The sequence below is a fragment of the Denticeps clupeoides genome, chromosome 14 (genome assembly GCF_900700375.1).
Source record: "Denticeps clupeoides chromosome 14, fDenClu1.1, whole genome shotgun sequence".
NCBI classification, from domain to species: Eukaryota; Metazoa; Chordata; class Actinopteri; order Clupeiformes; family Denticipitidae; genus Denticeps; species Denticeps clupeoides.
In genome coordinates this window covers 4,188,524-4,201,619 of record NC_041720.1, presented here as the reverse complement: position 1 = coordinate 4,201,619, position 13,096 = coordinate 4,188,524, and the positions used below count along the sequence as shown (strand labels likewise).

Here is a 13,096-nt window from a genome sequence, read left to right as displayed (position 1 = left end):
CTCCACTGCCTGTAGCGGCGTGATTAGGAGCACAGTGTGCGTATGAATGTACTGCCTGTGTCAGCGTGTGTATGAGGTACACTGTTTTTTTTTTTGTTTTTTTTGTACAGCGTTTAACCGACGCCCCTTATCCAGAGCGACTTACAATCAGTAGTTACAGGGACAGTCCCCCCCTGGAGCAACTTAGGGTTAAGTGTCTTGCTCGGGGACACAGTGGTAGTAAGCGGGATTTGAACCTGGGTCTTCTGGTTCATAGGCGAGTGTGTTACCCACTAGGCCACTACCACCCTGTTTATGTGAGCGTGTTGCACAATGTCACAAGTTGACATGCATTGAGAGACGTCGTCAAGTTGTGCGCTTTCTTAGGCAAATGGCTTGCAGGTGGCCAGACATCTTACTAAACACCTGAAGGTGTAGTGGTGCGAGCAACCCCTCCCAGCAGCGTCCATAGCTGCTGCCTCGCGCGGAACTGAACCTGTCGCGTGCTGCTGGCGGGAGGATTATTATTCATTGCGGCGATGTGCGCGGGGCGGAGGGAGTGACGGTATATATGAAGTCTCGTTTCCTCCGTCTGCCGCAGCGACCTGGCCAGCGTGGAATCATTTCAACCCGCCGGACCATATCAGACTAAATTATTGAAACAACAACCCGAGACGCTGGTGCTTTTTTGTTTATGGTGTCGTAATGTGTCTCAGAAGCACAACTGTCCATTGGGGGGTTGGTCTCCTGGGGTAAATTGGGGGGAACCGGGAGTCGTCCATGCTTTGGATTTTCCCCTACCACCCATATATATATATATATTATTCAAGGGGACATGTAAAGGACAACTGGAGATGGAGATGTAAAAAGTTGACAGCGCATAAGTTGCAGCGCATTGATGCATAAGTTGATCAGAAAAAAAGTTGTTAATGAAACGATAGTCTTTGTGAAACACTGCAGCACAGCACACAACGAAATGTGTCCTCTGCATTTAACAGTTCGGGATTTGAACATGGGTCCGCTTCCTTACCTGCTAGGCCACCACCGCCCCAGTTAATGCCCTGGAGTAGCACATTGTGGAGTGTGTGTGTAGAAGTAGCACTGTCTGCAGGAGAGTGTGCGTAGGTGGTAGTAGAGTGTGTGTCTACATTTTGAAGCAGTCAGAAAAATTCTTACAGTGGAAAAGACTCAATAAAGAGCCGTCCTGCACTGTCACTCTCTGATCTGATGACTTTCCCATCGTTGGGGTCACAGCACCCGGCCCTTGAACGGAAAGCAGTGGCCCAGTCGCCTCGAATGTTCCAGCTGCGCGTTGAGGGGAGAGCGGGCCTTTTCAGAGCCCTAAAAGCCATGCTCCGTGTCCACACTGCAGGCCTGGGAAACGCGGCACAAAGAGGGCGGCCTGAGAAGATGCGACCAAGCCGGTCCAACTGACAATGGTCTGGGGGATGGGTGGGGGGCAGTGGAGGGGACGTGAAAAGAATACTGTCCCCCTCTGACTCTGTACAGAAGCAGAGATTAAAGAGGAGCTGCATGTGACACCATTTTCACAGCGAGGATCTTAAAGACCCTGTAAGTGCCTGGATTAAGACACGGTGGACTGCATTATTCATCCCAGATCTTTATTTTCGGTAAAATCCCTAAAATGACGATGTCATAGACTGGATACTAGACCTGTTTGTTTGGTCAGGCAGTTTCTTAACTTGATTAAATCTTGAAGTTGAAGTTGAGATTTTTTGTCATTTCACCTACATACATGTTACACAGTACATAGTGAAACGAAACGAAGTTTCTCCAGAACCTGGAGTTACATGTAGCACTTAAGACAATTGAAGTGCAAACAGGGGACACAGGCAGTGCAAGAGTAACACTTAACAAAAAAACATGTAGACAATGAGACAGACAGTACTGAGACAGTAAAAATAGTGCAAATACCGCCGTGCAAAATGGAATGGTGCATTAATGGATAATATTTCTCTCTATAAAAGGGGAAAGTCCCTGAGTGTTCAGTTGTCTGATGGAAAAAAGCTATTTATATAAAATATAAAAATACCCATACCACGCCTGCCTGACATAAATGTGTATTAAGTAATGGTAGGACAGTAATGCACGACTACCTCTGGTCCCTACAGTCAGTATAGCCTTCAGTGAAGCCTAGCGGTTCTATAATCAAAAGGTTGCTGAGGTGCCACTGAGCAAAGTACTGTCCCCACACACTGCTCCCCGGGCGCCTTTCATAACTGCCCAGGATGATTAAATGCAGAGGACACGTTTCGTTGTGTCACCGTGGGCTGTGCTGCAGTGTATCACAATGACTTAAAGAAGAAGAATTATTCCTGAGAAACACGAAGATATGATCTATCTACATGTGTAAGGTATTATCATTATTATGATTTGTGTTGTCGTTGTTATTAATGTCGTCTTGTAATATCTGTTTGTCGTGCTGCCGTACAACAGAAGTAATGGGCAGATCTCGCGAGATCTCCGCGGTGGTCACGTAATGCGCTGACGTCAGAGGATAAACAGGAAGCGCGGAGTCCGCAGACGCCACTGGTCGGGACATGTCGTGGCTTTTGCTCGCCGCGCTGTTCGGGACCGCGGCGGGCGGCGGACGGGCGTCGACGCCGCTCCTGTCCCTCAGCCTGTCCTCCGCCTTCCCAGAGCAGCTGGAGTTCAGCGACGTCTGCCTGGAGATGCTGCGGGTGTTCGGCCGGCGCTACGTCACCTACGCGGACTGCCTGGTGTCCCACGCCCGGCCCGTCCGGATCTGCCAGAGCTGCTACAGCAAGTACAGCAGCCTGAGGGAGGTGTACGCCAACATGTCCTCCGACCAGGTAACCTGGGCCATCTCGCCTGGTCACATGTCGCATGTCCCGTGACCGTCCAGACCCTCGTGAGCCGGAAGTGAGTGACCGTCACGAGTTGTGACCGGAGCTGGCGGTTTGTGGGAATAACGTCTCTCAGTCTCTCAGTCACGTTGACTGATTTAATCTAGAGGTTTCATTTATCAACATTAACATTATAATTTCCCACACTCTATTATATATATTAGGGGTGTCTACTGGCACGATATATCACGATGCATTTTGATACTGTATAAATATTTCGATATTCTTCAGTTCACAGAAAATGTAAAAACAGAGCTGAAGTACACTGTGTGCGATCTGGGTGGATCACTGAATTTTGAACTAAATTTGTATACAAAAATATTGATACTGGATGTCATTGTGTCGATGTTTTCTAACACCCCTGGAATTGGGGGGAAATGATGTATAATTCAATGTGTTTTCTTTATTTTCATGAGCATTTACATTGGTAGATTCTCACTGAAGGCATCAAAACTAAGAAAGGTGAAGTAACTAAAGACATGTTTTTTATTGGTAGTTGGTGGTAGTAGCCTAGTGGGTAACACACTCGCCTATGAACCAGAAGACCCTGGTTCAAATCCCACTTACTACCATTGTGTCCCTGAGCAAGACGCTTAACCTTGAGTTGCTCCAGGGGGGGACTGTCCCTGTACTGATTGTAAGTCGCTCTGATAAATTCTGTAAATGTAAAATGTTTATATTCTACCTTATTCAAAATAGCCGCCCTTTGCTCTGATTACTGCTTTGCACACTCTTGGCATTCTCTCTATGAGCTTCAAGAGGTCTTGAGAGGTGTTTAGCACTTGTTGGCCCCTTTGCCTTCACTCTGCGGTCCAGCTCACCCCAAACCATCTGGATTGGGTTCAGGTCCGGTGACTGTGGAGGTCAGGTCTCCAATTTTTGTTAACTCCACATGTGTTCATTCATAGTTCTGATGCCTTCAGTGAGAATCTACCAACGTAAATGGTCATGAAAATAAAGAAAACACATGAATGAGAAGGTGTGTTCAAACTTATGTTTTTTTTTTTTTTTTTCCCCAATTCCAGTTAGCTCCCGGGAACGTGAGCTGCAACGATGAACTTCTGCGCGCCGACCGGCTGATGCTGCTCTACAAGCTTTACAGCAACCTGGAGGATATCTGGGGCGACAACCCTCAGAGCGCTTACTGCTCACGTAAGACGTACACACGTGCGCAGGCTAATATTCTCCATTGGGAGTTGTTAAAGTTTAATTTGCCTTTTTTGAGAAGACATGTCTTTGTATACCATCCTCACAAACTTTGTTTTTTTTTAAAAAAAAAAAAAAAAGGTGGATTACTTGCAATGAAAGTGCCACAGTTTAGAATCTGACTCTTCAGATGTTCCACATGTGAAATACGATGTGTGTGGGTTTTTCTTTTAAAGGTTGTCTAACAGAAGATCTGCAGGGTCTGAACAGTCAGACACTCCATTTCTTTGAAGTTCTCAACCAGACTCTCGGCTGCTTTGAAAAGTACCAGCAGGTAAATTTCTGTGTGCAAGTAGCGCCCTTGTCCAGAGCGACTTCAACGTGCCTTCAGGCTACCACCAGTAATCAGTTGGATCGTTCCTCTGTGAACCTAATGACGCTTCACAGGTCGTAACTGCTGTGAGGGATTATATTTTGTGGGTTTAAGGTTTCAGGTCTTGTAATCGGATCGGTTTCTAACTCCCCTGCCCACAATATCCGATTCGGCATGTTGGTGTTGTGTACCAGTGTCATCTATAACTGTTACTGGGTTAAACACAAATTCAGCTTTAACCGTGACCAGTCCTGACCAGGTCTTGTCACTCTGGCGTCTGCTGAGGGGTGTGGATTTATTAGGCAGCCAGCGAATAACTTTTTTTTCTTGCTGATGATGTGTGGTCAAGACATGGCCTCAGGGTGCGGTATGGGCGGTGGTGGCCTAAAAGACCCGTAATCCTAAGGTTGCCGGTTGGAATCCCCACACACTACATTTACATTTACAACATTTATCAGACGCCCTTATCCAGAGCGACTTACAATCAGTAGTTACTGGGACAGTCCCCTGGGTCTGGGTCTTGAACCTTGGTCTTCTGGTTCATAGGCGAGTGTGTTACCCACTAGGCTACTACCGCCACACACTAGCATGTTGGTAGTAAGATGCGGTCAGCGGCTTTTTATTCACGTAGACATTCAGCGCCGTGTTAGGCACCAATAGGATCCGGTTAACATAACAAAAACCACCCATGTCGAACGTTGATCAAATATCAGTTTACCTAAAGCGATTATTACAGAATTTCCTTATTTGCATGAAACAACACTATATGTGTAGACAAAGTGAGCAGCGATACAGTATTTTTCTTATCTGTAGACCTTTGCTTTTAGACCATGGATACAGAGTTGGGAGAGAACAGCACCCAGTTATTCTACCACATGTCTACATTTTTACCACTTTCACTTTTTAATCAACACCATTAGCGTGTTCAGTCCCTATTTCAGAGTTACTGCTGGAAAGAAACATTTCAACTTTCGCCCAGTAGCACGCACCTAAAGATTTAGCGTTATTCTATCTAACCATGGCTGTGTGTGTGTGTGTGTGTGTGTGTGTCTGTACGCAGGGGAATCACTCTGAGCTGTGTAAAGAGTGTAAGGCCACGTACAGATCCTTAAACGAGCTCTACAGCGAGCTGGATAAAAACAAATCACTTTGCATGGATACCGAGGATGCGGTACAGTATATTTTATTCAGATCTGTTTTTTTTTAATTATTTCCACGTGCCGTTATGTAGTGGTGTTTTGTTTTTTGTTTTTTTTTGTGCGCGAAATTTATGAAGAAATATCTTAGTTGAGATGCAGCATAAATGCTGGTCATGTGACAAATATACCAAAATATATCATGTAACATTCATGGATAAAAAAAACGAAACGAAATAAAAACTTTACACATTTGCGGCATTTAGATTTGAGGATACTTGTGGTGGTTTAAAATGATGAAGCAGTCTTTGGAAACACTTTCTTTACAGTGAAATGTTGTTTTGCCTGTTCTACTTATACTGACTAAACTCTACTTAAATAGAGTTGCATTACTGAAAATTAAAATTTTAAATGAGAATTTTTCATAAAACTCGACTAAAATAGTCGTGGATAATTCTGACTGAAATAAGACTAATGCTCAGCCTTTAAGTCGCTGAATCTTGACTAGACTAAGATGAGTATGGACGTTACTGAGGCTGACAAAGACTAAAATTAAACCAACAACTATACCATTATGAACATGGAATATGTATCAACTGACACCTGCTGGGAACCTTTGAGATGAAAACGGCGTCCTCTAGAGGCCGAACACAGCAGATGGTGTCGACACGAAATTTGTAGTTAATCCGAACATCTTTAGATAGGATTTTCATATAATCACTCAACCCAGTCTTCATAAGTGGGTTTATTATGTGGTCCTTTGGTCATATGACACGAATGAGACAGCAGGGTGGGGGATTTATTTATTATTTGTTATGAATATAAGAAGAAATTAATGTGTTGCGATTGCATGTCATCTCCCACCAGATGAACGTCACGCGCCACTTGTGGAGTAAAATGTTCAGCTGTGCGTTCCCACGCGAGGAGACTGTCCCGGTCCTCGCCGTGTCCAGCTTCATGGTCTTCCTGCCCATCATCTTCTACTTGAGCAGCTTTCTGCACTCGGAACAAAAGAAACGCAAACTCATACACCGTGAGTAACGTGCTTAGCCGGGCCATTGTTCTTGTGGGGTGGAGGGGATTCAGGTTGTTAATGGTGTTGGAGTGTGAGTGTGTGTGCGTAGAAGATTGATTGGGCGTAACGTGACGTACAGTCTGTTCTTTCTTCATAAATGCACACTGCTGTTTTGGGAGAATCTGACATTGGGCAGTTGATTTTTTTTTTATTTTTTTATTCTGTTGTCCTGTGGAGCTATTCATGCCACATGAAAAGATTATATATATCGGGGGGAAAAAAAATATTTTTCATGATGGCAACTGATTGGATTTTATGTGGGTCACACAACATTATCAACACAACAAACCCCCCAAAAAAGAAATATTGTCATTGCTAATGCTGTGAGAGAGTCAAGTGGATAAATAGATTGCGATACAGGGCAATGCTCGGTCAAAAGCTGATATTTCAAAGTTTAAGTTGTGTGGAAAAACGAAGGCAAATTTCATTTTGTGATTTTTATGATCAAATTCTGCACTTTAAAAATTCTAATTAGATTATATAATAGAGAACTTTGCCTCAATATATCGATTATCACAGAATTGACAGTGTTGTATTGTGGCATTATCAATATTAGGGATGACCAGTTGATATGAGATTAATCAGCTTGTGTTTCATAGAGACAGAGAAACTGAAGTTTTCAGCCCATCAATAATTATGTCTAATGCAGTCAGGGTGAATATAAGTGAATTTTTGCGGGGCCGATGTCTGAACAGAGTTGTATTACATGACTGTGACTGCTTTATTGAACAAGAACCTACATCTATAGTCCAGCTTCGATTCAAATCAAATTCAAATATTCTTTGTCGCGTACACCTTCATACATGGTATGATATGCAGTGAAATGCTTTTGCGACAACTATAGACCCCAATATTGTAAATTTATTGAAAAAGTATTGTAAGTATTGCAATTTTTTTAAAAAGGTATTGCAAATATTGCAAGTATTGCAATATTCGAAATGGTGACCTGAAGCGATGTGATCATGGGACAAGATGTTGAGGATGGTGACATTATTCCTACGTGTGCACCTCATTCGCTTCTCCTGTACATTTTCCACAGCCAAGAGGGTGAAGTCCAACCACAGCCTGATGAACATCCAGGACAGGTTCAACTGAATGACACCCTGAAAAGTAGACACCCAGAACAACTTTGGACCAAGTAGAGCTTTTTAAAATTAAACATAAGTATAAAAAAATATATATTTTGCTCATCTGATGAAAGCACATCCATAGGATGGTGGGGGGATGAGAGCAAATGATGCACTGATGTTTAGAAACCCAGAAGATTGTGGACTCCATAAGCTCCTTCCCCCGTGTTCCCGCACTGAAACCCTTGGCTGGAAGACGTCCCGTGCCGGTTGGGTTTGGACTGTTGTCAAACCAGAACCTTCCGTCATCTTCAGGCGGAGGAGGAGGAGTTCAGAGGACCTGCTGTGCAGCGCTGCACTGTGCTGACGAGGACATGCGGCGCGGTGGGGACACTTGATATCCATTAGTGAGATTTCCATTAACAGACACCCCTCACGGGGTCGGAGACGGCTGATACGGCTGTCGTCCCTCTCCACCCCCTCTCCTGCTCACCTTCCTCTCTTCCCTTTCAATCCCAGCCCCCCCAAGTGCTCTTATTTGTGTTTCATTTCTCTCTCTCTCTCTTTTTTTTTTTTTTTCCGGCATTGTGTAAAACCAGTGTCACGTAAAAAATAAAAGCGCCTTTTTGCTCCGGACTGAAGAAACACACCGCAAATGTAACATTATAATATTTAAATAAAACCTTCAAATGGTCCTGTTGCTTTGCCTTGTGTGCTTGGCGAGGATTTATTTCCTCGGGAACTCTCTCAACGGGCCCCGTTGTTTTCCGGAAGCTCTGCGTCTCCCTCGTCATTAGCGGCTAATCTAAATGTGGGATAAAGTTACTTGGCCGATTAATCGCAACAACACATCCGTTTGAGCCGCCTTGGCTTTTTGGTTTCTGCGGAGCGTGCCTGCGGCCCGTCACCCTGAGCGTTAAGAGCCTTTGTGCTCATTGGCCGAATCATGTGATTGTAAGTGGCACCGTTTTGGAAAGGGGGCCGTGTGTTTTGACCAAGCTGCTCAGAGAGTGACAGCGGCGGCTTTGCGTTTAAGCCCGGTGGCTTTTCCTCCTGCTTCCGAAGCTCGGCCTCGCTAAGCGGGTCTGGAAGTCATTATTCCTGACCCCCGGGCGCAGGACGCGGCCATGTGATTGAGAAATTGCTGCGAGTGGTGAACGCGGCGTGTCAAGGTCCAGCTGTTAAGACGAAGAGGGGATTAAGTTGAGCCGGCATCACGTTCCTCCAGAGGAACGGGGGTGACTTTGGACTTTAAGCACCCCGGTTTCTCCAACAAAACACTGAACAGGATGCAGTCTTTACGTTTACGGCGTTTATCGGACGCCCTTATCCATAGCAACTTAGTAGTGACAGGGACCGTCCCCCTGGAGACAATCACAATGACACAAAAGTAGTAAGTGGGGTTTGAACCTGGGACATGGTGTCACACGCCAACATAAAGAGAATGTGTGTGTGTTTGTGCATGTTGAAGTTTTTTTTTTTATTTTATTTGCTTGGAAGCCATCATGCAGGCCTAACAGCAGACCTGTGAGATTGTAGCTCACAGACAGCCAAGGGTTTCTGAATAAATGGGTCCACCTTCCCAAATTCTCCCACATCCTCCCTCTGCTACGTTCCCTCCACTGGCTCCCAGTAGCTGCACGCATCAGGTTCAAAATACTGATGCTGGCCTACAAAGCCAAACATGGAGCAGCACCATCCTACCTCACAGCCCTTATTACACCTCGCACTGCACCTCGTTTACTCCGAGCCTCCAGTACTGCTCGCCTGGTCCCTCCATCTCTGAAGGTACGAGGAAGACACTCATCTAGACTCTTCTCCGTCTTGGCCCCTCGGCGGTGGAATGAACTTCCCCTCGAGGTCAGAACAGCTCAGTCACTGAGCACCTTCACACGGCAGCTCAAGACCTTCCTCTTTAGAGAATATTTAGATGAACTTGTAACCTTCTTATTGTCTGAATTATGTATAGAAACTACAACATAGTGAATAAAAAGATCATAGTTGGGGGTCCTAGTGAACCAGAATTGATCACTTCATTGTCGGTAACATGGAAGCAGTCACTCTGGATACGGGCGTAGTGTTTTATTCCAGTATGTTGTTGCCAGTGAATGGTTCACTTATTTAACTAGTTTTTTTTGTGATATGATTTTAGGATGAGTATTTTAAAGTTTACCTCTTTTGCAATAAATAATGAATACGCTCTTGAAGTTGAGCAGAACATCGCCACCTTCAAGAAAGTGATCGCATTAGTTCTTTTAATTGTTTTATTGTTGTGTAATGGTGTAGATTTTGCTCTTTTCCCACTACAATATATTTCTGCTCCAAAATGATGAATGAGAACATTCATCATCACATGACCATTAATGAAGGTACTTTCCAACAATATTTCTGTCTTCATAACTAACGTTTTAATCTCTTTTGCCGTAATCAACATCATAAGAATACGAAATAGATACATGAAAAAAGGAAAATGTGACTTCTCAAAAGGAATTTTAAAATGCAGAAATCGGAATGACAAAGTACTCCTGCACCTCGTGTAACTGAATTAGAATATTTTTTGTTATATTGATTTGTCGAGAAAAAAAAAAAAAAAGAGCTGGAAATGCACCCTCATTGCAGGCAGAGATTTCTTCGTTGATGGTGACATTAAGAAACCGTTAGTTACGGCTTACATCATTATGCAACCCAGAAAAGGGAGGCTCACTCATCGCCGCGCCCCGTCAACGTGAATGTGCGGCTTTGTTGTAACCCGGGCCGAATAATGAAGGAAGGAAAGCAGGAGAGTGGCCAGGCGAAAGAGGTTTATTATAACAGCGGAGGGGGTCAAAGTCTTCCGCAGATCTCTGGCTTATGGTCTTACCTTCAGATTAGATTATAGAATCACTCCGCCCGCCAGCCAGTCACTCACACAGCCTCGGCAGCTCACAAAGGTCCTGTGACGGGTCAGCTGTTTGTGACATCACAGCTGGCCCAGCGCATGTCAGCTGACTTTTGTCCATGGGTGGAGCAGCACTTCAGGTGGGCTCTGCCTCGGCGGTGCTGTCAGGCCACAGTGGACCCCCCTGGGTGGGGATAAGGGTGATGAAAGCGATTGTGGGTCCCACGGGGCAGGAACATCTGACCCCATTGAGCAGAACAGGCATCAGCTGCATGAGACGTTTGCAAAGCCTCTTCAGCCAGAAAGGGGCGGGGCTTCTTTTACTTCTTTTACTTACACCTAAGGCTCTTCTCCAGGCCTTCTGCATCCTTTCATATCAGCTTCATGCCCTCCACAGCGGCATAGATGCACTGAAAACATTCAGCCATCAACATCGGAGCTCAACATCTATTATATTTATAATGATCCTCTATATGACAGTGACGTTTTTTTATTTATATCTTGCACTGACACTGACAATAAAAAGTGTTGAAGTTCTGATAAGCCAAATGCGCCTTTCCATTTAAGTGGTGAGACCCGTCATTAAAAACTGATCAGGAAACTTCTGCTTTGTTATTTGCGTCTTTAATGATGATTACACTGTGAGAGAGCGAGGGCATGCCACCGATGTCAGGGCAGATGTGGAGGTCAGGAATACCACAGATAATTTCTAGATGAGGGGCTGATTGAGATCTAACAGCTCATCGTTTATTCAATATGAGCATGTTGTATCAGAGGTCAACAGACACAGAGGCTGGAGATGTACACATCTGTTAATCGCAAAGACTAAATGTAAAAAAAAAAATTGTTGAACTGATGTCTCTCTTAGGTGTATAGAGCTCTATGTATTTTTTTATGTATTATACAAATGTGATTATATAAACCTTCTTGATCATAGCATTGTTTTTTTCTCCATGTAAGCTTATTAAAGTATAATGCTACATTGTACACTGCTGAGAAAAAATATTGATCTGTCTTGTTAAGTTATACTTTACACGATAGCACGTTTTTGATCTTTACATGTTTTTTCTATATAACCTAAATAAACATATTAAATTAAATTCATATATTGCACATTTTTTACTTTTAAAAACCATCCAAATCCATCATTTATTACACCAGATACGAAGGGCCTGTTCTCGAAGCCTTGGTACACTTTAACAGCATTTAAGTGTGCAGTTGCATTTTGCGTCCTGAAGGAGGCAGTAATGTTACATGAAATCGGGCTAGTAAAAGTTCACTAACGAAACCTCCTGAAGAATAAAAATGTCCTAATGCAACACATGTTGATCTCAGAAATGTTCTATATTGATGTCATTGGTAAAGCAGGTGAGGTTTAAATGTAAAAAGACTGAGTCCCGCTGTATTACTCAGGCTGCACTACAGCGTCTATTCACAGGCGCGATCCCACTACTGATCGGCACGGGGGCTTTGACCTGCTCCGTTTCCGACCTGGGCCGGTTCACCCCTCGTTAGGCGACCTGGTGGTCCCGGGCTCCCCCAGGAGCACCATATCGATGCCGAACTTAGTGCGGACACCCGATCGGCATAGTCCGCTGCAGCTCAGAACTCCTGAGCTCAAGTGGTCCGCCAGCCTCAGCCTCCCAGTGACTTGGACTACAGGCGCACGCCACTGCACCCGGCGAGGACGGGACACGTTCCGAGACCATTTCACGCTGCAGGAGGTGACGTCACTGCCTTCAGACACGGGTAGGTGTTGAGGGAACAAATGCAGACATCACAGTAAAGCAATGAGCCATGATATTCATGTTAAAGTAACTTATCTGGGTACGATTATTTCAGTTCTTGACATTTTTTTTCCATTTTCGTGACAAACTAATGCATTTGCTCGTCTTACATAACTGTTGGAGAATTTTCATTTAAGTTAGTCAAGTGGACCATTTGAAATTTGCCAATTTTTACACATAACTCAGGAAATGTACTGTACAGCATGCACTTATTATATACAAATTATTTTGTAGAAAATTGCTGAAAAAACTTTTGTTTTTCTCTATTTAAACTTGTCGAAGGATAATGTTTTTGTACACTGGCAAAAAATCTGTTTTTAGTAAGTATAATTTTTTCTTGTTATGATATACTGATAGCACTGTTTTGATCTTAACATGTTTTATTGGTCTTCATGTAAAATATTCTCTACAAATTAATAAAATATATTAAATGGAATTTATATATTGCACATTTTTACATTTAAAATTAATCCTATTCCATAAATTATGACACCATATACAAAGGTCCTGTCCTTGATGCCTTTATTATAAACCTTTTAATGAATATTATTATTAACCTATAAAATATATTAGATGGAATTTATATAGCGCACATTTTTTACTTTTAAAATGAATCCTATTCCATAAATTATGACACCATATACATAGGCCCTATTCTTGATGCCTTTATTATTAACTTTTTAATGAATATTGTAATTAACCTATTAAAAGATCATGTTTTTGTACGCTGCTGCAAAAAAATCTGCTTTTAGCAAGTATTAATCGGT

The 13,096-nt window shown here is 43.5% G+C and overlaps 1 protein-coding gene across 1 annotated transcript; it reads left to right on the top strand.

The window, feature by feature from the left end:
* Nucleotides 1-2,501: 2,501 nt before the first annotated feature.
* On the top strand, nucleotides 2,502-8,238 carry ostm1 (osteoclastogenesis associated transmembrane protein 1). The gene is made up of 6 exons (XM_029002987.1): nucleotides 2,502-2,813; nucleotides 3,893-4,019; nucleotides 4,250-4,347; nucleotides 5,447-5,557; nucleotides 6,390-6,555; nucleotides 7,637-8,238. Exons 1-6 carry the CDS (start codon nucleotides 2,541-2,543, stop codon nucleotides 7,690-7,692), a joined length of 831 nt encoding a protein of 276 aa, XP_028858820.1. The 5' UTR covers nucleotides 2,502-2,540; the 3' UTR covers nucleotides 7,693-8,238.
* Nucleotides 8,239-13,096: the final 4,858 nt, after the last annotated feature.